At 43.9% G+C, this 27,885-nt stretch overlaps 1 protein-coding gene across 2 annotated transcripts in view; it reads left to right on the top strand.

The window, feature by feature from the left end:
- The window catches only part of srek1ip1 (SREK1-interacting protein 1), a 46,869-nt gene that overhangs the window by 3,897 nt on the left and 15,087 nt on the right, over positions 1–27,885 (top strand). For both annotated transcript variants that reach the window (XM_067986661.1, XM_067986652.1), the window contains exons 2-3: positions 7,153–7,200; positions 16,258–16,401. In XM_067986661.1, coding sequence (XP_067842762.1) covers positions 7,153–7,200; positions 16,258–16,401 — 192 coding nt within the window. The remainder of the gene's footprint in view (positions 1–7,152; positions 7,201–16,257; positions 16,402–27,885) is intronic.

Below are 27,885 nucleotides of genomic sequence, written 5' to 3'. Positions count from 1 at the left end.
CTATCTTAGACCTTCTCGTATTCTCTCTTAGTCTGATCCCACCCAATATACTATTTCTTACCCTACTGCTATCTGTCTCTCCCAATCCTTTGTGCACCTTGTTTCTCTTTTCTAATGCTACATCCTGGTGCCCATCCCCCTGCCAAATTAGTTTAAACCCTTCCCCACAGCACTAGTGAACCTCCCTGTGAGGACATTGGCCCCAGCTCTGTTGAGATGCAACCCGTTCATCTTGAACAGGTCCCTCCTGCCCCAGAACTCGTCCCAATGCCCCAGGAACCTGAAGCCCTCCCTCTTGCACCAAGTTTCTAGTCATGCATTAACCTGCCTTATCTTTCTATTTCTGTACTCACCAGCGCTTGGCACTGGGAGTAATCCAGAGATTATTACCCTTTGAGGTCCTGCTTTTTAAACTTCCCCCTAGCACCTGAAACTCTGACAGGAGGACCTCATCCCTTTTCTTTCCTATGTCTTTGGTATCCACATGGACCACGACTTCTGCCTGTTCCCTTTCCCCGCCGCCCCCAACCCTTGAAGAATGTTCTGCACCCTCTCCATGATGTCCTTTACCCTGGCACCAGGGAGGCAACACACCATGCGGGACTCAAGTCGGCGGTCACAGAAGCACGTCTAACCCCCCTGACAATCGAGTCCCCTATGACTACTGCATTTCTATACTTCACTCTGCCTCCCCTGTGCAGTCCTTTGCCCCATGGTGCCAGGCTCAGGACTGCGCTCCTTCAGGTTGTCGTCACCCTCACAGTTTGAGAGTGCCACACACCCAGAAGATTCCTGCACTACCTGCTTCTTCCTACCCTTTCGGATGGCAGCTCATTTGCTATCCTGAACTCTGTCGCTGTGGGGTGACCACCTCCTGGAACATACGATCCAGTAAACCTTCAGCCTCCCTTATGCTCTGCAGTTACTCCAGCTGCCCCTCAAGCTCAGGAACCACTCAGCTTGAGCTCAAGCAGCTGGAGGCATTTCCTGCACGTGTGGCCTTCCTGGACACATGAAGCGTCCTGAAGTTCCCACGTGGTGCAGGAATTGCAGGCAATGGGTCTCAGCTGCCCATCCATTATATTTAGAAACCTTTTTTTTCTACACTCCCTTTAGATACTCTATTCTTATTAATTTACTTACTGTTTACTTACCCCGATTAACCTATCCTTTTATTCCAGGTCTCTCAGAGCTCCTCCTCTCTGTTCACTGTGATGTCACTCTCTCTGTTAGTGAATGGGAAAGGGCTCAGCACTGCTTCTCCCGACTCCGCTCCACTCCACTCCCACTCCCGTACTGATAACTGGGGCTCCACCCCGGTGCTCAGCACTGCTTCTCCCGACTCCACTCCACTCCCACTCCCGTACTGATACCTGGGGCTCCTCCCCGGTGCTCAGCACTGCTTCTCCCGACTCCACTCCACTCCCACTCCCGTACTGATACCTGGGGCTCCTCCCCGGTGCTCAGCACTGCTTCTCCCGACTCCGCTCCACTCCCACTCCCGTACTGATACCTGGGGCTCCACCCCGGTGCTCAGCACTGCTTCTCCTGACTCCGCTCCACTCCCACTTCCGTACTGATAACTGGGGCTCCTCCCCGGTGCTCAGCACTGCTTCTCCCGACTCCGCTCCACTCCCGCTTCCGTACTGATAACTGGGGCTCCTCCCCGGTGCTCAGCACTGCTTCTCCTGACTCCGCTCCACTCCCACTCCCGTACTTATACCTGGGCTCCTCCCCGGTGCTCAGCACTGCTTCTCCCGACTCCGCTCCCGTACTGATACCTGGGGCTCCTCCCCGGTGCTCAGCACCGCTTCTCCCGACTCCGCTCCACTCCCACTCCCGTACTTATACCTAGGGCTCCTCCCCGGTGCTCAGCACTGCTTCTCCTGACTCCGCTCCACTCCCGCTCCCGTACTTGTACCTGGGGCTCCTCCCCGGTGCTCAGCACTGCTTCTCCCGACTCCGCTCCCGTACTGATACCTCGGGCTCCTCCCTGGTGCTCAGCACCGCTTCTCCCGACTCCGTTCCACTCCCACTCCCGTATTAGGAACATCGGAACAGGAGTAGGCCATTCAGCCCCTCGTGCCTGCTCCACCATTTGATAAGATCATGGCTGATCTGTGATCTAGCTCCATATACCTGCCTTTGGCCCATATCCCTTAATGCCTTTGGTTGCCAAAAAGCTATCTATCTCAGATTTAAATTTAGCAATTGAGCTAGTATCAATTGCCGTTTGCAGAAGAGAGTTCCAAACTTCTGCCACCCTTTGTGTGTAGAAATGTTTTCTAATCTCACTCCTGAAAGGTCTGGCTCTAATTTTTAGTCTGTATTGTTACCTGGGGCTCCTCCCTGCTGCTCAGCACCGCTTCTCCCGACTCCGCTCCACTCCCGCTCCCGTATTGATCCCTGGGGCTCCTCCACTGGTGCTCAGCACCGCTTCTCCTGACTCTGCTCCACTCCCGCTCCCGTATTGATAACGTGGGGCTCCTCCCGTGGTGCTCAGCACGGCTTCACCATTTATATAAACGATTTGGCCTCGGGAATCGGAAGTACCGTATCAAAATTTGCAGTTGACACTAAAGTGGGGGATCGTATAGTTAATACTGAGGAAGACTGCAACAAAATACAAGACGACGTTAACAAACGTGCAGAATGGGCATGTAATTGGCAAATTAATTTCAATATTGATAAATGTGAGGTGTTGCATTTTGGCAGGAATAAGGAGGCCACCTACTACCTGGAAAATAAGTCTAAATAGGAAAGAGGAGTAAAGAGATCTAGGGGTCCAGATTCACAAATCATTAAAAGTAGCCATGCAGGTTAATAAAACCATAAAAACTGCAAACAAAGCACTGGGGTTCATTTCTAGAGGAATAGAATTCAAAAGCAGAGAAATTGTGTTAAACTTATTTAGAACCTTGGTTAGACCACATTTGGGAGTACTGTGCACAGATCTGGTCTCCATATTACAAGAAGGATATAGAGGCACTGGAGCAAGTGCAAAAAAGATTTCAAGATTGTCACCAGAACTGAGTGTATACAACTATCAGCAAATATTGTACAGGCTGGGGCCTTTTCTCTAGAAAAGAGAAGACTGAGAGGTGACCTGATAGAGGTCTTCAAAATTATCAAGGGATTCGATAGGGTAGAATTAGCGAAGATGTTTCCACTACTGGGGGAGTCCAAAACTAGGGCCATAAATGTAAGATAGTCATTAATAAATTGAATAAGGAATTCAGGAGAAACTTTTTTGCTCAGAGTGGTGAGAATGTGGAACTCGCTACCAGATGCAGTGGTTGAGGCAAATAGCGCGGATGCTTTTAAGGGGAAGCTAGGTATATATGAGGGAGAAAGGAATAGAAGGATATGTTGATGTGGTGAGATGAAGTAAGGTGGGAGGAGGCTCGTGTGGAGCATAAACAGCGGCATAGAGCCGTTAGGCCAAATGGTCTGTTTCTGTGCTGTAAAATTCTGTGGAAGCCAATTGTTTATCACTATGCATATGAACAAACACTTCCTAACATAGGTCCTAAATTTGTCTTTCATAAATGTGAACCATTTCCACCCCGCCTGCCTTGTCCTACTTTTATACCATATCTCACAGCAACTCATGCTAGCACAGCAAGACCTGGATACCATCCAGGCTTAGTAACAACAAACAGTAATAAGTGGCAGGCAACATTTGTGGCACATAACTTCTGGACAGTGATCATCCTGAACAAGAGAAAGCCCAACCATCTCCCTTTGACCTTCAATGGCATCATCATCATCATGTCCCCACACCATCAACATCTAAGGGGGTCACCATTCACCAGAAGTTTAACTGGACCAGCCATATCAACATTGTGGCTACAAGAGAATGGCAGAGTCTGGGCACTCTGATGAGTGGCTCACCTACTGACCCCTCATAGCCATCTACAAGACTCAAGTCAGGAATGTGATGGAATACTCACTACTCGCCTTGAATTTTGTTCCGATTGCACTTGTCCAGGACTTGGCAGTTTGCTTGAATGGCACCCCTGTCACCAGGTTCAACATCTACCTCTCATCACTGGCATACCATGGCTGCACGTTCTAGAGAATGGAGTGCAGCAACTCACCAAGGTTACTTCGACAGCACCTCCCTATCTTGCGACCTCTACCACCGAGACGGACAAGAGCAGAATGTCATGGGAACACTATCACCTCCCAAGTTCCCTTCCCAATGCACACACCGTCCTGACTTGGACAAAAATCTCCGTTTCTTCATTGTCATTGGATCAATACCCTGCAATTCCCCACCTAACACCATTGTGGGAGTGCCATCACCACAAGGGGAAGTCCCACCAACACCTTCTCAGGGCAACTAGGGATGGGCCATAAATGCACCCTTGCCAACTGGTTCTGATGAAAGGCCATCGACTGGAAACATTAACCCTACCTTCCTCTGTACCCAGATGCTGCCTGACCTATGTATTTCCAGCATTGTTTGTATTTATTACAGATTCCCAGCATCTGAAGTATTTTGCTTTTTGTTCCACAGGCGATCCAGTTGTTCTTTACCAAAATCTTAGCAGCAGCATTGGGAAGTAACAAAACAAAATTAAAACCCCAATCTGATCTTCCATCACTTCCAGTGGACATTCTAGAAATTGTTCTGATTTGTAACTTGCTTAGCTTTCTTGGTTGCTTAGTAACCTGATTCCTCCACGATCAGTGGGCACCACAGGGCATAGAGTGTCTAATTGATACAAACAACAATATTATGATTAAGAATTATAGTTTATTTAATTAATTAGACTTTGTCTTATATTAGTTGTGCCTCCTTAAGAGGGGGCACGTGTGGAGCTGACTTTCGATTGGTGACATTGGATCAACCCTGTATAACCTTGATTGGTTATTTCAAAACAGGCATCTGAAAAAAGACAGGTTAACATTTTGGGTGTAGACCATTCGTCAGCAACTAATGGTTATTAATTCATGGCTATGGACTTTTGCTGCTCAAAGAATAACTGAATATGTTTAAATACATGCATCCAAAATTGCTTAACTAGGATTGCTTAACTCATTCAGTGCTGGATGCCTTTTCTGATTCCAACTAGTACTTGTGGATATGTATATTTTTGTTTCCCCTTCATTTCTCCCCCTCCCTGCTTACAGACACAACGAGGGGATGTTTTTTCTTATTGGTGCTAGCTGCTTCTCTGTCCATGAACACCAATTTTACCCTAAAAGATTAAAGTGTGTTACTAAATTTAAATTTTTTTTCAAACATGTTTGGAACTATTTGTTGCCCAGTTGGATCTACAAATACAGTGAGTAAATAAACTGCAAGGTGTGCTCAACCAGGAAGGTTCCTGGTCTGTGCTCAGTTACCCAATCTCTGCCAGGCCTCTGGGGGTACTACAGCTGGCATTGTCTTCTCTGGCTAAGGAAGGTACAATTTGACCCACAGTCCTCACTCCCATTCATATGCCCAAGTGATGTCTGTAGATGTTGGGTGACGATACTCAATTGTGATGACCTCTATAGTTGAATAAACACTGGCATTCACTTAGTTTTTGGAGAAGTCATATGTTTTTTGTCTTTGGCTGGTGTACAATTTTTTTGCTTTTACCATATAAAACCCAATCACTCTCGCATTCAGATCGTTTTATTTCTAAAAGAGAAAGAAGAGCTTAAGTTAGATTTATGTCACCCAGTAATCGTGCTGAAATTGAGTTTTTTTTAATCTTGGCAATTCTGAGTGTGTAGGTACTTTCATGATCAGAACTTTCCCCGTAGGCATTTTTTAAGGTAAGATTTAATTTAAAATGTAACGGTGCACATATGAAAGATTATAGCTTTTGCCCTTCAAGTTTGGTTATATATGGAGAGAGCATTGAGAGTTGTATAACAGCAACACAAATTACTGGTGGTAGTGGCACTGGGAGTAAATTGAGATGATGAATTAAGACCATCACAATCTCCCAATAGCTCAGTGCATTTATCCAGTGAATAGCTGAACCACATGGATCAGGAAGGTCCCAGATTTGATGTCCAGAATCTGCTGTTAGCCAGGAGAGCTGCAATTGGTCTTGGTACTAGTGGATAAGGGAGGGGAAAATGAGCTATGATTCCCACTTCTGAGTATTGAACAGTGATCCCTGTTGGAAGTGCTGATTGATGGATGTCAGATGAGGCTCAGCTGTGATGCCCCCCACCCACCGTTGAATAGGTTTATGACATTCACTATGTGTGAAGAATGGCTACTTGCGTGGGCTACTTGAGGGCCACCGCCAGCCATGAAGCCAAAGCACAGCACGGAGTCAACACTTTCAGGAGAGATGGGGGGAGAAAACTGGTGAGAAAAACAGTATCATACAAGAAGTGTCATGGCACAACATTAGAAGGCTGTTAAAAAGCCATATGGATTCTTGGCTTTATAAATAGAGGCATGGAGTAAGTTATGCTAAACCTTTATAAAACACTGGTTAGGCCCCAGTGGAGTATTGTGTCCAATTCTGAGCACCACACTTTCGGAAGAATCTGAAGGCCTTGGAGAGGGTGCAGAGGAGATTTACTAGAATGGTACCGGGGATGAAAGCCTTCAGCTACGTGGAGAGACCAGAGAATCTGGGGTTGTTCTTCTTAGAGCAGAGAAAGTTATGGGGAAATTTGTTAGAGGTGTTCAAAACCAAGAAGGGTTATGCTAGAGTAAATAAGGAGAAACTGTTTTCAATGGCAGAAGGGTCGGTAACCAGGGGGGCATAGATTTAAGGTCATTGGCAAAAGAACCAGAGGCAACATGAGGAAATTTTTTTTTACGCAGCGAGTTGTAATAATCTGGCATGTGGTGGAAGCAGATTCAGTAGTAACTTTCAAAAGGAAATTGAATAAATACTTGAAGTGGAAAAATTTGCAGGGCTCTGGGGAAAGAACAGGGGAGTGGGACTAATTGGATAGCTGTTTCAAAGAGCCAGCATAGGCACGATGGGTCTAATGGCCTCCTTCTATACTGTATCATTCTATGGTTCTATTCTATGGTTAAGTACAGCTTAATTACAATTTTCCCCATAGCATATTAATATCGGTAGGCTAAATTACAATACTGAACCTAAATATATAATGTGACATTTATGTTCCAGAAAGGTTACTATGTATCCGTTCTAATTTTAAAATATTTTATTTCAGGTCCAAATAAAGACAATATCCGAGCAGGATGCAAGAAGTGTGGATATCGTAAGTGGCGTACATTGTAAATTCCTAGACATCACTATATGATTCACAGAGAGAGAATACTAATAGGCTTAGCAGTTCTTCTGACCAACAGTAATGTTTCAATGATGAATTTCATAATCCAGTGTTTCACCATCCCCATGTTAAGTTTTATTGGGTTATTCTGATCTTTTACTTTGTTTGTATTCTAATTGTTATTTTTCTTAAGTGAACAAAACATTTTCTACTGATTGATACAATCACAAGTAAAAGTTTACTGTTTATGAAAAACAATTAATGTTCTAGCTCTTTGCTATTGTAAATATATAGTATGTAGATTTGTAACAGTTTAGTTTAGCTTGTGTCTAAATCCACCTTGTATTTTGTTTTTATGCACAAATTATATTTCTACAAACATACCAAATTTACAGCATTGTAGTTATAAGCATGCTGAACCAGACACTCTAAGACAAAATAATGAATACTGACTGTGTTTGTCCTTGAGTTGTATTTAGATCATGTTATATGAAGATATATATTGTACTGGTAATATAGTAACATCACAAGTATTTGGCATAGCTTTTATTAAAGGAGATCTGTAACTTTGACTATCAAAAATATAGCAGGAATTGAGTGTAAAAATACAACTTTTGATCAATCTACAGCTACACTTGTAAGAATGCTGTAGTAAAGGACATGGTCAATGAAGATATTGACTTCATGAATAAAATGGGCGCTTTCTAAGCTATACCTGAAAGCACCATTTTCTTCAACTAAAACTACCTATAGCACAGCAAAAAGGAAATCATTTACATTCAATGTTTTACTTGTGGAATTGTTATCCTCTTGAAAATTTCCAGAATGCAATTTGGTGCAATTTAATTAACATTTCAACAACAACAACGTTCATTCATATAGCACCTTTAAAGTCGTAAAACATCCCAAGGCGCTTCACGGGAGCATTATCAAACAAAATTTGACAGCGAGCTACATAAGGAGGTATTAGGACAGGTGACTTGGTCAAAGAGATAGGTTTTAAGGAGCGTCTAAAAGGAGGAGAGAGAGGTAGAGAGGTTTAGGGAGGGAATTCCAGAGCTTAAGGCCTAGGCAGCTGAAGGCACGGTCGCCAATGGTAGAGCGATTAAAATCGGGGATGCGCAAGAGGTGCTTAGGGATCTCGGAGGGTTGTATGGCTGGAGGAGGTTACAGAGTTAGGGAGGGGCTAGGCCATGGAGGGATTTCAGAACAAGATGAGAATTTTAAAATAGAGGCATTCCCGGACCGGGAGCCAATGTAGGTTAGCGAACCCAGGGGTGACAGGAGAACAGGACTTGGTGCGAGTTAGAATACGGGCAGCAGAGTTTTGGATGAGCTCAAGTTTATGGAGGGTGGAAGGTGGGAGAGCATTGGAATAGTCTAGTCTAGAGGTAACAAAGGCATGGATGAGGGTTTCAGCAGCAGATGAGCTGAGGCAGGGGCAGAGATGGGCGATGTCACAGAGGTGGAAGTAGGCGGTCTTGGGTGATGGAGCGGATATGTGGTCGGAAGCTCATCTCAAGCTCAAATAGGATGCCAAGGTTGCGAACGGTCTGGTTCAGCCTCAGTCATCGGCCAGGGAGGGGGATGGAGTCAGTGGCTAGGGAACGGAGTTTGTAGCGGGGACCAAAGATAATGACTTCGGTCTTCCCAATATTTAGTTGGAGGAAAAATTTGCTCATCCAGCATTGGATGTCGGACAAGCAGTTTGACAAATGAGAGATAATGGAGAGGTCGAGGGAATTGGTCGTGAGGTAGAGCTGGGTGCCGTCAGCGTACATGTGGAATCTGACGTGTTTTTGGATCATGTCGCCAAGGGGCAGCATGTAAATGAGAAATAGGAGGGGGCCAAGGATAGATCCTTGGGAGATTCCAGAGGTAACGGGACAGGAACAGGAAGACAAGCCATTGCAGGTGATTCTCTGGCTACGACTGGATAGATAAGAATGGAATCAGGCGAGTGCAGTCCCGCCCAGCTGGATGACGGAGGAGAGGCGTTGGATGGTGTGGTCAACCATGTCAAAGGCTGCAGACAGGTCAAGAAGGATGAGGAGGGATCAGCCATCAGCAGTCACATAGGATGTAATTTGTGACTTTGATAAGGGCCGATTCAGTACTATGGCAGGGGCGGAAATTGACTGTAGGGATTCAAATATGGAGTTGCGGGAAAGATGGGCACAGATTTGGGATGCAACAACACGTTCAAGGACGTTGGAGAAGAAAGGGAGGTTGGAGATGGGGCAGTTGTTTGCAAGAACACAGGGGTCAAGAGGTTTTTTTGAGGAGGGGGGTGATGATAGCAGATTTGTAGGGAAGGGGGACAGTACCTGAGTATCAGCTAACATGGGGGCCAGGAAGGGAAGTTGAGTGGTCAGCAGTTTGGTGGGAATAGGGTCAAGGGAGCAGGAGGTGGGTCCCATGGTCAAGATGAGCTCAGGGAGGGCATGAGGGGAGACAGAAGAGTAACTAGACAAAGTTGCGAGTTTAGGGCTAGGGCAGGGGGGAAACCGTAGGGGAAATTTTGCTTGGTAGGCTGGGGAAGGGAGGGAAGCGGCAGAGGCAGCTGAACGGATGGTCTCAATATTAGTGACAAAGAAGTCCATTAGCTTCTTGCACCTTTCGTTTGAGGTGGTGGTGGAGGAGGTAGAGGAGAGGGGTTTAAGAAGACGGCTTATAGTGGAGAAGAGAAGCCGGGGGTTATTTTTGGATTACAGGATAATCAGATGTATTTGAACTCCTCTCAAACCCTTTTGTCTTGCTACAGCTCTCTGCCGTTCAAACGTCTCCTTAAAATCTAATTCTTCAACAGCACCTTCAGCCATCTCCCCATAACTCCTTCAATCCTACCTACTCTGGTCCAATCTCTAGTGTTAAGTGTCTTAGGAGGTTTTGCTATGTTTATGTGCTATTTAAATGCAAGTTGTTGTTATAATTCATTTAGTCATAAGGAGAAGGAGAGGAAAGACGCAGGGTGAGAAGAGTGAGGGAAGAGGGAGGGATCCTTTATGTCTACCTGAGGGCAGATGGGGCCTCGGTTTAACGTCACATCCAAAAAATGGCACCTACAACAATGCAGCACTCCCTCAGTAAGGAACTGAAGTGTCCGCCTAGATTATGTGCTCAAATCCTGGAATGGGGCTTGAACCCATGACCAATGAAAGTGACTTTGAAAAGTGGAGAGTGGAAAATTCATGGGGAGAGGAAAGTGGGAACAAAGGTTACCTGGTTTTATTGGATGATTGGTTCAATGAGAAGTGATACTGCTACCACAGTGCTGAGGTTGATACTTGAGGGAGGGGGGAAGAGGAAGACAGGAGTGTGGGGTGGAAGAAAGGATGGCAGAGAGAAAAAGGTCTAATAGAGGAAGATTGAAAAGGGTGAGGGAATAAGCATAGTGGGCCATGATGAGAGGCCAAAAAAATGCTCAGTGTGGGTGTCGGGCGAACACAGTGCTCCTCTTTGGGAGGGAGAGGGATGCTTTTGTGGATGAATGCAGTCCCAGTTTCCTCTTTCCAAATGCTTTTTTTTTGACTATCCACCTAAGTAGTCAGTTATATTATAAATGGCTGTTTACACAAGGTCTAAGTGTATAAACATGGGCATGTCACTCAGGATCACAAAATAGTCTGTATCTTGATGAGGATAGTTCAGGTCACTTGACACCCCCGCCCCCCCCTTCCAGAATACTGACCCCACTGTTGCAACATTGTTGCAGAAGAACGGGGCCATTTCCTCTGAAAGAGAACAGACTGCTAGGGATAAGAAGGCTCGACTTGGAGGGAAGTAGGTGCTATGGAAGGGGAAGAAAAGAAAACGACAGCTTACTTAGAAAAGATTGGGCGAATATAATAATGAAGTGGTATTGCAGAAGGGGGAGAGGACTTAGCTGTGAATTAGAAGGGGATATAAACCAAGCCCCCGGGGAGATGAACCCTTAGAAGCAGATTAAATCTCAGCGGGAGATCAACCTTAGCTGCTGATGATCTGTAGCTGCCTGCTAGGCAGACAGTAGGTTGATTGTGGGTGAGCCTATATATTTTTTGGCTATATTGCTGTTGCGTATGGAAACTGTTCTGTTATATGCCTGCCTTTCTGCTGAACTAAGCCTCCTGAAGTGAGATTTATGTATGTGAAGAAATCTGATGCTAAATAAACAATTGATTATTTAAATTAATCTATTTATTGGTGTGGTTAATCATACTTGAGCCTAAGGCACGACTCCCCTCTCCCTGGCTAGTGAACTGCAGTCTGGTTCGCCAGAGATAGCGGTTAGTAGGAGGTACTTAAGATAGAAGTTATCAGGTCCCGACACTATCCGTCGTGACACACTGCAGTAGGAGGGAGGGGCTAAATTTTGATCGGCACACTTCAGAATCCTGTTCAGTTGAGGCCAAAACATTCCTCAGCTGGTGGGGTGGGGTGGGAGGTTGTGGACAGAATTGTACTCTATTTTGGTTGAATGAAACTGGTGGCAACATGACACTACTAAAGTCCTAAATGTTGCTTAGTGTAGACAAGGAGTTCGGGGGGATGAAAATCTGCAAGTTCCAAGTTGCAAAATGCTACTCTGTGGTCGGGAATAGGAGTGGTGTTGGGGTAACTGGGAGATTGCCAAATCAAATTTTCAATTCGTTGTATAGTGCAAAATACCAATGTGTGGCTCAATTATGATGGAGGTGGGGGTGTGAATTGGCAGTGTGAATATCCAAATTTTGGTATGGTGAGGGGAGGGAAGATCAGGTGCTGAAAAACTATCAATGTGAAATAAAAAAAGAAACTCCTGGGGGAACGGGGAGGTGGGATAGAGAAGAAAGGACATATTCTTGATCTACTTGGGGAGGTGGGAGGGGTTGTGTGGTACAGGGTCCTGTGTTCGTGTTGTTCTTGTACAGTCCTTCACTGTAAGCGTGCTTGCTATACTGGCTGATTAAGAGTGCTGATGGGTGGGTTTTTGTTCTGCTAAGACCAGCTTCATTACTATGGTCACTAGAGGTTTGCTGGGGCTATATAACTACAGCTAGGATTCACCTAGTACATGTGTAGCTGAGGAGTAGGTTTTTTAAATGGGCACATCTTGATTGCAGTGGTCCACTTACAGTTCCATTGGGTTAGTGAATCGGCCATTTAAACGAGTGCAGACTGCTGAAGACTCTTTACACTCACCTTTGGCAGTTCAGAGGAAAAATGATATCTGGGGACATAAGGGGTTTTCATTCCTTGTCTGTTTAACGGAGTTTAAGCTTGTTGGAGAGTTTCTGGGGTCATATTGTGAATGTTTGTTGTAAATAGAGAAGATAGCTGGCACTCCTGAATTTTTTAATGTGGGGGAAAGAGTACTACAGCTTGTCACGTAACGTTAGGAGAGTCCCACTTTGTTAAATGGGTCACATAATGTGACACTCACCGCACCACAAAAAGGCGAAGACAATCCGTAGTGAATAATTTTTAAATACATAGTGTTTCTCCTTTCCTTTAGAAATATGAAATTTACTGGTATTGATTGGTCACTTCTGAGTTCAAACTGCCTCCTATTTTCCAGCTTCTTCTGATTTAAACAAAATTGTCCTTTTTCATATCCTAGAAAATAGTTAGTGGGTCTTTCTGGATTTTGAATATCTAGCCTCTAATTTCCAAAAGGAATGGTCAGTAAAAGAAAAACTGAACCAATGATACAAAATTGTTTAATTTTCAAATATCTCTCTCTAACTGACCAGAAGTTGGAATACGGTATAACATTTCTAACATTAGCTGAAAAACTCAAAATGCATTATGACTGCGTTAAAAGGGCAACTACAAGACCAACACTAAATGAAAAATGTTTCAGGCTCTAATTGTATTTTCTAATATTTATCCCTGAACCAACATCACTAAAGCAAGTCTATTATCTCGTTGTTGTTTGTGGGACCTTGTTATGTGCAAATTGGCTGTTGAATTTCCCTACAATGCCACAATGACTATGCTTCAAAGAAAAGTTTTTCATTGGCTCTAGAGTGCTTTGGGATGTCCTGAGGTCATGAAAGGTGCTATATAAAGCTAGTTAATTCTTTCTATCTATATTTATGTCACATATTTTTGATTGTAATCATTTGCATTTATTATTAAATTAATTGCACAATATCACAAGATAACTACCTGAGTAAGGCCATTCAGCCCACCTTAATTGATCCATCTAGAAGCATCATAGTCCCCTCTCCCCCATTGCAGCATCCAATTATTTTTTAAATGGTTCCAGAGATTTTAGTTCCACCGTTCTATCCTGCAATCCATCCATGTGTTGATCACTCTTTGTGCGAAGGTCACCTCCACGTCCACCCAAAGAGTCCATTCCATATGATGATCACTCTTTGTGTGAAAAGATTTCCTGATATCAGTCCTAAATTTCCTTTTTTTCTAGTTTGAACTTGTGGCCCCTTGTCCTACTCTTACGATTTAATTTAAAGTAATAATCTGGATTTACCTTTTTCATACCTTTTAACTATTTTGTATACCTCTATAAGATCACCTTTCAGATCACCTACTTTCTAGTCTTTCCTCATAAATCAGACTTCTAACACTAGGGATTAATCTTGTGGCTCTTTTCTGTGCTGCCTCCAATGCTTAACTGTATCCCTTCTGTCTCAGCGACCAGAACAGGACTCAGTACTCAAAGTGTGGGTCTGACATGCGCACTGTATAGTTTGATCACAACTTTTATGACTTATATTCTATTGTTTTGGCTATGTAGTTCAATATTCAATTGGCTTTACTAATAGCATTGGTAGGACATGTTTAGCATTAAGTCTACTAAGACCCCTAGATCTCTTTTAGCTTCACCCTTATCTATTTCAACACCATCCATGGATTTCGTATGTCATTTATTTTCCATTTTATATGCATTTGATTACACTTGTCTGTATTAAATTGTATCTGCCATTGTTCTACCCACATATTTATTTTGTCCAACTCATTCTGTTATTTCTGAGCTGCTTCCACAATTCCACTGCACCTCCCAATTTGGGATCTGTCATTTGTCTGACTCGTTCCACAACAGCGCTATATCCTCCTCAAATTTATCTGTTGGATCCTCTGTCTTGGCTGCTCTCTATTTTTGTGTTGTCAGAAAATATGAACAGCTAACAGTTTGTTACAGTATACTGGCCATTTATGTAGGTTAGTGCATTTGAGGTCCAAGCACTTAACACTAGTCTGACATTACATCTATCACAAGTACCAGGTTTCCTACCGTAACCAGTTTCTTAGCCAGTCCCACATTCTACCCTGGTTTCCTACAGCTTTTAGAGTAATTGGAAGTCTTTCATATGGAACTTTGGAATAATTTTTGTATATCATGCAACATTAAAGTGAATTAACTTAATGTGATTTTTTTTTGCGATTGCATATTGATATTGATATTCTAAATAAGCTTGATGACAATATTGCAAAACCTATATCAAAAATTTAAAGAAAGAAGAAAGAAAGAATTTGCATTTATATAACTTCTTTCTCATCCTCGGCACATGCCAAAGTACTTTAGAGCCAATGAAACACTTTTTGAAGTGTAGTAAAGTACATGTTTTGGCAAACGTGGCAGTCAATTTCTGTACAGCCAGATCATGCAATCAGCTATGCAAAGAGTGACCAGTTAATCTGTTTCTGTGATGTTGGTTCAGGGATGACTTTGGCCATAACACCAGGAGAACTCTCTTGCTCCTCTTCGAATAGATTCTCCCTAGAAAATAAATCTCGCGCATGATGTACAGTACACTCACTTCTCAATTGCTGCTAAATCACTGATCGTGCATATTGTAAGATTATGACAGTTGGGATTCTGTGGTTCCTTGTAGTGAAAGGAACTTTTAAAACATAGGAATTTTAAAATAAGATGTGCTGTAACATTCTATTTTTGTTTAATGGATGACCAGTTGATACGATTTAGGTGGTGTTGATTGAGAGGCGGGGATGTTGGCTAGCACGCCAGGAGAACTCCCTATTCTTTAATTAGTGCCATGGGATCTTTTACATCCACCTGCACAGGCACGTGAACCCTCGGTTTAACGTTTCATCTGAAAGATGCACCTCCGATAATGTGGCACTCATTCAGTACTGCAGTGAAGTGTCACTCTATTGTGTGCTCAAATCCTGGAGTGGAACTTGAAACCACAACCTTCTGACTCCGAAGCAAGAATGCTATCACTGAGCCAAGCTGACATTAAACTTGGACTAGTTGAGTCTGATCAACAAGTTACAGGTTTGTTGACTTTATTTTATTAATTTTGCAGACTTTTTAAATTCATTCTCAGGATCTCCATCCTTAGTTGCCCTGCATAGGTGATGATGTGCTGCCTACTTGAACCGCTGCAATACGTGTGGTGAAGGTACTTCCACAATGCTGTTGGGTAGGAGGTTCCAGGATTTTGACCCAGTGACGATGAAAGAACAGTGGTATATATCCCAGGTCAGGACAGTGTCTTGGAGAGGAACTCGTAGGTGATGGTGTTCCCATGCATCTGTTGCCCTTGTCCTTCTAGGTATAGATGCTGTGGGGTTGGGAGGTGCTACTGAAGAAGCCTTTACGAGTTGCTGCAGTGCATCATGTAGCCACGGTACGCCTGTGGTGGAGGGGGTGGATGTTTAGGCTAGTGGATTAGATGCCAATCAAGCAGACTGCTTTGTCCTGGATGATGTTGAGCTTCTTCAGTGTTGCAGCTGCACACATCAAGGCAAGTGAAGAGTATGCTCCTGACTTGTGCCTTTTCGGTGGTGAAGAGAATATGGGGAGTCGGGAGGTGAGCCACTCACTGCAACATAACCAGCCTCTGACCTGCTTTAGTAGCCATGGCATTTATGTGGTTGGTGCTGTTGAGTTTCGGTCAGTGGTGACCGCCAGTATGTTGATGATGATGGACTTGGCGATGATAATGCCAAAGGTTATGAGTAAAACATTTCAAGCCTGAATGTTCAAATGTTGCTGCATGCGGGCATGGAATTGTGAATGGAGCTAAATTCTGTGCCAGTGGTTACCCGACACCAACTTAGTTATAGGATAAACTTTTGTTATGTTTCCAGCTGGCCATCTGACCTTTGAATGTCGAAATTTTGTCCGCGTGGACCCTCAAAAAGATATTGTTCTAGATGTCAGTAGTACCAGCAGTGAGGACACTGAGGAGGAAGAGGAGCTTCAGCAGCTGCAGGATATTATTAGCAAAAAAGGTATGATATTTCAATTTGTAATGTGAGTAAAAAATCTGATTTGTAGTTGGCCTGTGATTTTTTTTTTATTATTCAATCTCAGTATGTGAGTGTCACTGGCAAGGCCAGCATTTATTGCCCATCTATACTTTCCATGGTGGTGGTTTAATACAACCGAATGGCATGCTCGGCCACTTCAGAGGGCAGTTAAGAGTCAATCGTGTCGGTGTGGGAGTGGATCACATCTAGGCCAGACCGGGTAAGGACAGCAGGTTTCCTTCCCTAAAGGACATTATTGAACCCGTATGAGAAATAATTTGAGGAACAAGAGGTACTACTTCCCATATAAAAATGTGCTTGTGTACAGAAAAGCAAACGGGGTGTGCAATATGTAACAATATTAATGCACTTTAAAGCAAATAACATGAATTAGAAGTCAGATTAATGAAAATGAACAAGGACGAAAAATATTAATTCAATACGAAAATGTTTTACACCAGTAATGAATGGTTATTCATGTAACCAGCAAAATCAGGGTTGTCAGAAAATTGTAAATGTTTATGAGAAGAGAAAGAAATCTTGGTAAACAAATTTCTAATGAGTTACCTAAGGGAGCAGGGTATGAAATAGATTTAGGACCTTCGAAACAGGACAATAAAGGTGATATAATAATGAAAGAAATAGGAGAACTTGAATAAAAATGTTCCGAGTAAGAATGAGAGTTGATAAAAGATAAGCCATTGTGGTGAAGAATTTAGTAGTTGGATATCACAAAGTACAATATATGGGAGGCCATTGGGCCCATTTTGCTAATCCGTCCACCCAAAACTATGGTCTCCAAGATGAGGGGCATCTCATCTATATACTATATAAACAGTAAAAGGATAGTCAAAAGAAGGGTGGGGTTGTTTGGGGACCAAAAACGAGACAAGTTGATTGAGTGGGCAAATGCATGGCAAATGCAGTATAACATGGATAAATGTGAAGTTATCCACTTTGGAAAGAAAAACAGAAAGGCAGAGTATTATTTAAATAGTGATAGATTGGGAAATGTTGATGTACAAAGGGACCTGGGTGTCCTTGTACACCAGTCACTGAAAGCAAACATGCAGGTACAGCAAGCAGTTAGGAAGGCATGTTGGCCTTCATTGCAACAGGATTTGAGTACAGAAGCAGGGATGCAGTTATACAGGGCCATGGTGAGACCACAACTGGAATTTTGTGTGCAGTTTTGGTCTCCTTACCTAAGAAAGGATATACTTGCCATAGAGGGAGTGCAGCGAAGGTTCACCAGACTGATTCCTGGGATGGCAGGACTGTCGTATGAGGAGAGATTGGGTCGACTGGGCCTGTATTCACTAGAGATTAGAAGAATGAGAGGGAATCTCATTGAAATGTATAATATCCTGACAGGGCTAGACAGACTGGATACAGGGAGGATGTTTCCCCTGGCTGGGGGGGGGTGTCTAGAACGAGGGGTCACAATCTCAGGATACTGGGTATGCCATTTAGAACTGAGATGAGGAGAAATTTCTTCACTCAGAGGGTGGTGAACCTGTGGAATTCTCTGCCACAGAAGAAGTCACTGCATATATTTAAGATGGAGATAGATAGATTTCTAGACAAAAAAGACATCAAGGGGTATGGGGAGAGCGGGAATATGGTATTGAGATTGGGGATCAGCCATGATCATATTGAATGGCGGAGCAGGCTCAAAGGGCAGAATGGCCTACTCCTCCTATTTTCTGTTTCTGTATTTCTAGGAGGCCATTTTGTGGAGGCTGAGGTTATGGCAGAAGTACTTGATGAGTACTTTGCATCTGTCCTCACTAAAGGAGAGGATGCTGCCAATGTCACAGTAAAGGCGGAGGTAGTAGAGAAATTGGAAAGGATAAAAATACTTAAAAGGTTGGCAGCACTCAAAGTAGAAAAGTCTCCTGGTTCTGATAAGATGCATCCTAGGTTGCTGAGCGAAGTAAGGGTGGAAATAGCAGAGGGTCTGGCCACAACCTTTCATTCCTCCTTAGATATGGGAGTAGTGCCAGAGGACTAGAGGGTTGCAAATGTTGTACCCCTGTTCAAAAAAGGAGAGAGGAATAAACCCAGTAACTACAGGCCAGTCAGCCTAACGTTGATGGTGGGGAAACTTTGAGACAATAATATGGGACAGAATTAATTGGCACTTGGGAAGACATAGGTTAATAAATGACAGCCAGCATGGATTTGCTAAAGGCAAATCGTGTCTGACAAACTTGATTGAGTTCTTTGATGAAGTAACGAAGAGGGTTGATGAGGTTAGTGCAATTGATGTTGTGTATATGGACTTTCAAAAGGTGTTTGTTAAAGTACCACATAATAGACTTGTTAGCAAAATTGAAGCCCATGGAATTAAAGGGACAGTGACAGCGTGGATATGAAGTTGTCAACGGGACAGAAAGTAGAGGGTATTGGTGAATGGTTGTTTTTCAGACTGGAGGGAAGTATACATGGTGACCCTAGGGGTCGGTACTAGGACCACTGCTGTTTTTGATATATATTAATGACCTGGACTTGGGTATACAGGGCATAATTTCAAAGTTTTCAGATGACACGAAACTCAGATGTAGTAAACAATGAGGAGGATAGTAGCAGACTTCAGGAGGACATAGACAGACTGGTGAAATGGGCAGACACATGGCAGATGAAATTTAACTCTGAGAAGTGTGAAGCGATGCATGTTGGTAGGAAAAATGAGGCAAGGCAAAATAAAAATGGTACAATTTTAAAGGGGGTGCAGGAACAGAGAGACCTGGAGGTTTGCTTGCACAAATCTTTGAAGGTGGCAGGACAAGTTGAGAAGGCTGTTACAAAGCATACATGATCCATGGCTTTATAAATAAAGATATAGAGTACAAAAGCAAGGAAGTTATGCTAAATCTTTATAAATCACTGTTTATGCCTCAACTGGAGTATTGTGTCCAGTTCTGGGCACCAGACTTTCAGAAGATGTCAAGGCCTTGGAGAGGGTGCAGAGGAGATTTAATAGGATGGTACCAGGAATGAAGGACATCAGTTATGTGGAGAGACTAGAGAAACTGGGATTGTTCCAACTAGAGCAGAGAAGGCTATTGGAAGATTTAATAGAGGTGTTCAAAATTATGAGGAGTTTTCGGGAGAAACTGTTTCCACTGGCAGGAGTGTTGGTAACCAGAGGACATAGATTTAAGGTAACTGGCAAAAAAGAGTTGTAAACAATTTTACAACACCGAGTTATAGTCCAACAATTTTATTTTTAATCCCACAAGCTTTCGGAGGCTTCCCCCTTCCTCAGGTGGTGTGGAAATGTCATTTCCACACCACCTGAGGAAGGGGGAAGCCTCCGAAAGCTTGTGGGATTAAAAATAAAATTGTCGGACTATAACTCGGTGTTGTAAAATTGTTTACAATTGTCAACCCCAGTCCATCACCGGCATCTCCACATCATGGCAAAAAAAGAGGGCAGACTAGGAGAAATTTTTTTGCGCAGTGAATTGTTAGGATCTGGAATGCACTGCCTGAAAGGGTGGTGGAAGCAGATTCCATAATAACTTTCAAAAGGGAATTGGATAAATACTTGAAACGGAGAAATTTGCAGGACTATGGGGAAAGTGCAGGGGAGTGGCACTGATTGGATAGGTCTTTCAAAGAGCCGGCACAGACACAATGAGGCGAATGGCCTCCTTCTGTGCTGTACGATTCTATGATATGGTCAGAGTAGTAGATAAGGAGATAATGTAAATTATTGTTAATGATATTAGAGAATAACAGCTCAACAGGTTTGTATGACAGTCCTCTGCTGTTTTAACTTAAATGTTAATTCATTCATAACTTAGTCTCTAAGGCCTGGATCATCCTGGTCGCTTTCCTCGGAACTCTTTCTAGTGCATCTTTATCCTTTTTTGAGTCATGGCGACCAAAATAACACCTCATACAATGATCTGTACAATGTTAGTATAATTTATTGTGACTTATAATTTACTGTCCTCCAATGTAGCCAAGTTTTCCAATTTTCCTTGTAATGACTGCTTTACACTGACGAGATGCTTTTAGGCTAAGATCAATGATCACTCCCAAACCCTTTTCCTTTTCAGTCTGTTGGTCGAGACTGTTCATGTTATACCTATTTTTACTGTTATCTGTTTCTATGTTGTGCATATTTATGCACTGATCTGTATAGACTTGATTTGTCCGTTTACCTAATATCCATTGTATTCAGACACTTTTGTTCTGGGTGCCAGCACTTCTAAGTTAGAGATTGCTTGTGAAAAACTGAGATTGAGGCATGAAAACTCAGACCAGAAAGAACAGGACAAGGGACCAGGACCCAGAGTAGGGGAGAGACTAAGAATTTAAAGAGCAAAAACAGACCAGGACCCTGAGCAGAAGAAACCAAGAAAAAGAAGCTGGCTTTTACGGCATGAGTAACTGCCACAGTCTTTGTGGCACATGATGTATGTGGGAATGAGCTCTGGAACATTAAACGATTTGATGCAAACTCCAAGGGAGCAATGGGTTAAGTGTATGAAATATTTTTTTAAAAAGAGATCACGCAAGAAATTTGTCTGAGCAAACCAATAACATGATCCAAACAAACCAAAGAAAAGTAATACGTGCGTTGCTATGTTTAGGTGGATGCAGTTTGTGTGTTCCTGTAATTTATGACATGGTAAATTCTAATCTCAGCTGGCCTTATCTGGAGAGGTGCCAAAGGGAAGGATGAAGAGAGAATTGGAGGGCTGCTGTTCTGCACTTTCTGGCAGACAGTTTTAGTTACATAAGCCTATGAGTCACATGTCTTTCTCGTTCTATATCAGAGTTTACTGAATGGTTTGGAGGAACCTAAACAGAACATGTAAACAAGATAGGAAATATCTCCCAAATAAGGTAGTTATTTTTTTTTAAGAATTTTTGGAGTTAGAATTCTTAAACCATAAAATCAAATTTGCATTCTTGTAAGCTAATTTTCTCACTGTTGCCTGAAAGCAAAGTTATTAATCTGTCTTCAATAATGCGGTTTGAAATTTGATGTCTGGAAAACACTCCAACTGCTCATCAATAGATTGTTTTGTGCTATCTGAGGGAGTGGGGTGAGATGGAGAAATAAGTGAATAAAAGCATATTCTGCTAGGGATATTACATAAACAATATGTCTGTTCCACTCTGTCAGTACATTTGACCCAGTTCTATAAGTCGGAAGGTATAAGATTATTGGTTAACGCAGTTAAAAATCTTGTTGACCTGATCTTTACTATTGTATCATTGCTGTGGAAACCTAGAGGTGCCACTAAAAGCAGAGTATACTGACAATAACAAAAATACTTTAATCATAATATATATAACTTATAATATGCCATAAAAATAAAATTCAGTATTGTTACTTTCTTGCATATCTTGCTGCCCAGCCAATTCTTTTCTTTTCTTTCTTTTTCTCTCTCTACTTTTTTTTTCTTTCATGCAAAAAAATGGCTTCTGAACACGCTCACAAGTGTCTCATGTAACTCCCACTCCTCTATTGATCTGTTCCACAACCACCTTATCCTGGATGATCTTTCACCACCTCTGTTCCCCCTGGTCTAACAATCTTTGTGTGCTGCAATGTCAAGCACATGTGGCATATAACTGGCCTGCCAGTCCATGCGAGATCTGACTTGATTATAGTTCCCTCTCTGCAACCAAAATTGAAGGCATTCATGTGACTGCCTCTGCTTCTTCTACTGCCTCCTCTCCCTGCTCCCACTTTCCCCAGCCCTCTTCAAATTCCTGTTCGCCCTGAAGCCCACTACTTGTTCTGATCCATCTCCTGAACTACTCAATTTCCCCTTCTCGGTTCCCTCCTTGTTGATGTTTGCAACCTTTTCCTATTGGTGACATTGTTATCAGTCCTTTTAAATTCACAGTCATCACCGCCTCCTTAGAAAGCTTGCCCTCTGTCCCTCAATTTTCTCTACTGCCCTATCTCCAACATATCCTTTCTCTCCTTCAGTAGGGCATGAAAGAACTTGCATCTACCCCTTCAAGTCCTTTCAGGATCTTATTTGTTTCAATAAAATCACCTCTCATTCTTCTAAACTCCAGTGTATACAGGCCCAACTTGTCCAACCTTTCCTCATAAGATAACCCCCTCATCCCAGGAATCAGTCGAGTGAATCTTCTCTGAACCGCCTCCAAAGAAATTATGTCCTTTCTTAAATAAGGAGACCAAAACTGCACACAGTATTCTAGATGTGGTCTTACCAATGCCCTGTACAACTGTAACAAAACATCTCTACTTTTATATTCCATTCCCCTTGCAATAAATGACAACATTCCAATTGCCTTCCTAATCACTTGCTGTACCTGCATACTAACTTTTTGTGATTCATGTACTAGGACACCCAGATCCCTCTGTACCTCAGAGTTCTGCAATCTCTCTCCATTTAAATAATATACTGCTTTTCTATTCCTCCTGCCAAAGTGGACAAGCTCACATTTTCCCACATTATACTCCATCTGCCAAATTTTTGCCCACTCACTTAACCTATTTACATCCCTTTGCAGACTCCTTGGGCCCGATATTAGGAGGGCAGCGGGTTCGCAGCAGGGGGTCGACTGGGCGTATGGGTAACGCACCCAGTGAAATCAGGGTCTTCCACACGGAATCGCAGGCTAATTGGAGCCACTTACCTGCTGGAAAGCTGCGCAGCAGGCGGACTGCGCATGCGCAGCATACGCTGTCAGCTGGAGGAGCCCTATTTAAAGGGGCAGTCCTCCACTGACTGATGCTGCAGGAAATAGGAAAAATTACAGCATGGAGCAGCCCAGGGGGAAGGCTGCTCCCAGGTTTAATGATGCCTCACTCCAGGTATTATTGGATGGGGTGAGGGGGAGGACAGAGATCTTGCCCCCCCCCCCCCCCGGCGGGCGGGAGGAAGCGGCCTGCCTCTGCCACCAAGAAAGCCTGGCTTGAGGTGACAGAGGAGGTCACCTACACCACCAACATATCGCGCGCCTGCATACAGTGCAGGAAGCGCTTCAATGACCTAAGTAGGTCAGCCGAAGTAAGTACTCTTATTCATTCCCCTGCCCTCCGTCTGCCACATCACCGCCCCCACCCCACATCTCCTTCTGCACTGCCAACACTACTCTGTCACATCACCCCTCACACCCACTCAAAGCTCATCCTCATCTTACCTGCACTTACTCACCAGTACTCATCCCGCCACTACCACTCAACCCAATCCTCATACAATCTCATGGCTCTATCTCATGCTCACCCTCTCATGCATCTCTTTCACGGTCAGCCTCACTCAACCTGCCACTACTTGTGCTGCAGCCACAGGGCATGCATCACATATATGCAGTAGGAAACGTAAGGCAGCGTAAGAAAGCGTAAGGTGTCATGAGCATGAAGGGGATGCACAAGGGTGTTTGAGGGTTTGTCATGGTTTTTACCTATATTCAATTTCTGATCAACTCACATCACATATTATATTGTCACCACTACTGCCACGTCTTTGCGAATCTTGTCTGGTTTGTGCAATAATGCTCTTTCCTGAGGATCACTATGAAGACCCACAACTGATGCCACCCATTGTGTCACTGCAGAGTGGGTGTAGGTGTATTTGCAGGGCTCTTTTGTGCAGACGGCTGAGAGACATCGGCAATGTCCCTGGTGGCACCCTGGAAGGATGTGGAGGAGAAGTTGTTGAGGGCAGTGGTGACTTTGACAGCGACAGGTAGGAAGATGGTGCTCTGGCCAGCCAGGAGCAGCTCGGCATGAAGGAGGCTGCAGATGTCCACGACTACATGTCGAGTGACTCTGAGCTTCCGTGTGCACTGCTGCTCAGAGAGGTCCAGGAAGCTGAGCCTCGGTCTGTAGACCCTGTGGCAAGGGTAGTGCCTTCTGCAACGCATCTCTCTCTGCGGTTGCCCTCCCTCCTGCTGTGCAGGTGGATAGAGTTATATACAGCACGGATAGAGGCCCTTCGGCCCATCGTGTCACAGCACTGTGTTGTGGGGCTCCACGTGTCAGAGGTGGACGGCGAGGCTGGTGATGCTGTTTGTCCTCCGAGGAGGTCATGACTGCAGCTACAATGGCCCCCATCCGTAAGATGTACATTTGAGGGGGTCCGCAAGGTAGGTACATGTGTCTAGACACCGGGGTAAGTGTGCAAGTTTGTGAATTTTATTGTTAGGAGGAAGGTGGTGGAGGCCAAACTTTGTCCCAGAGCTCCAGACCCGCCCCGGGAATCCCCGATTTTCGCAGCCCCCCCCGCCACAAACGCACCCGCTCGGGGGTGCGAAAATCGAGCCCCTTATGTCCTCTTCATAATTTACTTTCCTACCTACCTCTGTGTCATCAGCAAATTTAACAACGATATATCTGGTCCCTTCAACCAAGTCATTGAAATAGATTGTAAATAGTTGAGGCCCAAGCACTGATCCCTGTGGCACTCCAATGGATGACCTGCTCATTGTAGAACCTTCACAATTTCCATTGCAATAGCACAAGATCCATAAGCAAGTACTTTCTTATTTCACCACTTATCTGGAGCGCCTTCACTCCTGTGGTATAATCAGTTTAGAAGCATCTGACCTTAACTTGTATGTAAATTTGATGCAAGTACATCTTGACCAAGTCCCTATTTTATTTCTGGCTGTGTCACTTAACTATAGCCACTCTATAGGTATCTTGTAATTTGGAGTCTTTCTTGTATATCAGATCCTATTACCTATTGCTCTGCCTGTTTAATATAATATGTATTAATAGATTTCCTGTGATGTTGTTCATAGGTAGTTTGGAATGATACTGAGGAGTGGAGCACTTAGGTGGGATTGGGAGCATGGGATGGGGTAGAAGGTGAACCAGTTGGGTGGTAAATACAACCTGGAGCCAGAGAGTAGAGCAAGTGGGTTTAGTGGATACTGGAGCAGAGATAGAGTGGGCAAACTGGTCCAAGTTGAAAAGGGAATGGAGTTTCCCATCATCTGTCGACTGGAAGTGACAAAGTCTAGAACTGAGGCAGAGAGTAGGAGTGGAGGCATTCTGAAGCTGAGGCCCAAAATTAGAGACGTTCGTGGAGCTGAGGCTAGAAGTTATCAGCAGGGCTGTTCAGTGTACACACTTGAAATCATGGTCATGTGTAGTCTTAAGGTAAATCGGGCTTAGCGGCTAAAGGAGAATTGGACTAGAGTACACGTACATAATTCAGTCCACATTTTGAAATCATACAATCAGTGCTTATTTTTATAAAATACTTGATTTTGTTTTATTTATAGTTGAATAGCAAAGTGGCAATTTGTGGACAAAATGTGCAATTACAGGCTGATGAGTTTATATAGATAATTTCCATTGTAAACGTAAACCTTTTAAAATATACAATAAGTTGATACAAAAATGTGATCAAAAGAGAGACAACTGGAAGTATGGTTTTGTGGATAAGATGTATGCATGTATATAAGATTTTTAATAAGCTACGGATTTGTTCCTCTACATATATACTCGCTATTTATCTCTTGCTTTTTTTACGCCCAGGATACTTGCAAACTACTAGTCGAATGTACCTAGTTGGAGTTAGCTACTTTGTGTTTAGCAGCACTAATGGGGAGTCGTGGGATTTGGTAGCACCTGGGGCGAGGGGGGTCCTGAGGCTAGTATTGTGGTGGGTACCCCAAGACTTTGCAGTTCTGGGGGTGGGGGAGGGGAAATCCTGAGGTTTTTGGAGCATCAGAGGGGTGCTGGGGTTTGGGCTAACTGGAGTACAGAATATAGGTTTGGCACGCTGGAGGATTCCTGGGATCCTGGAGAGTCCTGGGGTACAGCACCACGAAAGGAGAGTGTACTGTGATCTGTCCTCATGAGGGAGAGGTCCTTTGTTATGGCAGTGTGGTGAACAAAGGTCTGGCTGTATTGGAGGGAATGCCAGGTTCTAGCAGCACTTTGCAGGGGAGTATCCGGAGGTCCTGGAATCTAACAGCACTGCAGAGGAGAGGCATCATAGGAGAGGAGGGGGTGCCGGAGTCTAGTAGTATGGGAGTGGGGTTCAGGGATGTAGCAGCACTGGAAGGAAGGGTTCAAGTGTCTGGTAGCAATGAGGAAAGCAAGCCCTGGAGCTTAGCAGCACTGAGGAGAGATTGGCTGAAATTCACTGTCTCCATAAGTCCCCATCATATTGTCCTGCCTGACCCTATTTACATACAATAGCATGAAGGCATTAATGGGAGGCCAGGTATGAGAACACATACTCATATATCCAGTGGTTGGTGCCTAGCATGTATGGTTTGCAGACAGACAAGCAGCTGCTGCTGAAGCTCTGCACCTCCAATTGGGGGAACCGTGACTCAGTTGAGATTATGGTGTGCGCACATGCAGTGATCAGAAGGATGGTGACAATGCAGGCACATTTCATGGTGACTTCTGCTGTTTGTGAGGAGCTCCTGGTACCTACAATCTACCAACAAGTGCTCAAACTGTCAGTTGTATGAAGACCATCGAGTGACTGTCTTCCTGGGGGTGGTCGGGAGTAAATGGTGAGTTGAGGTGGCTCCAAGATGGAAGCTTGGTACCAAGTCAACCCTCTGGCAGATTCAATAATTCAGTATCCGAACTGCAATACACCAAGGCAATGTTGATGATTAATCAGCCAGTCAGGCTCACTGATGGAACCTGGAGTGGTAGATCTGTCACTGGGGGCTGAGGTTCTTTCAATTTGGCTCCAAATAACTTTGCAAGCCAATGCCCCATCAGTTAGGTAGTCGTAGCTGGACAAGCAGGGGGAAGCTTATAGGTGCTGTGCGATTTTAGTTGGTCAATCACCAGTAGTGTTGTTGTATAAGCTTGAGTGTCCCTATGCCTTGGCCCTGTCAACCTGCACCTAAGCTCTCTGGATTTGGGTAAGTTTCCTTACAGGGAGAGTGAAACACTACTTATTAGCCAAATAAAAACCTGACACATACATGTAAACTTCTTAGTAACTTGGAAATTCTTAAACATGGTGATGGATGTTTGGGTTTCCACATGGCTCACCCCAATTTAGGAGCAAACACCAATTAAGCGTAAACTTCCTCTGCTGATTTATTGCACTGTTATGTACACCCAGGCTTGGGCTGATAAGTGGCAAGTATCATTTGTGCCAGACAAGTGCCAGGCAATCACCATCTCCACCGAGAGAGTCTAACCACCTCCTCTCGACATTCAACGGCATTACCATCGCCGAATCCCCCACCATCAACATTCTGGGGGCCACCGTTGACCAGAAACTTAACTGGACCTGCCACATAAATGCTGTGGCTACAACAGCAGGTTAGAGGCTGGGTATTCTGCAGCGAGTAACTCATCTCCTGACTCCCCAAAGCCTTTCCACCATCTACAAGGCACAAGTCAGGAGTGTGATGGAATACTCTCCACTTGCCTGGATGAGTGCAGCTCCAACAACACTCAAGAAGCTTGACACCATCCAGGACAAAGCAGCCCGCTTGATTGGCACCCCATCCACCACCCTAAACATT

Source organism: Heptranchias perlo, chromosome 1 (genome assembly GCF_035084215.1).
Source record: "Heptranchias perlo isolate sHepPer1 chromosome 1, sHepPer1.hap1, whole genome shotgun sequence".
Lineage (NCBI taxonomy): Eukaryota > Metazoa > Chordata > Chondrichthyes > Hexanchiformes > Hexanchidae > Heptranchias > Heptranchias perlo.
The sequence above is the reverse complement of the archived record's forward strand: the minus strand, read 5'-3'. Positions and strand labels throughout refer to the sequence as shown.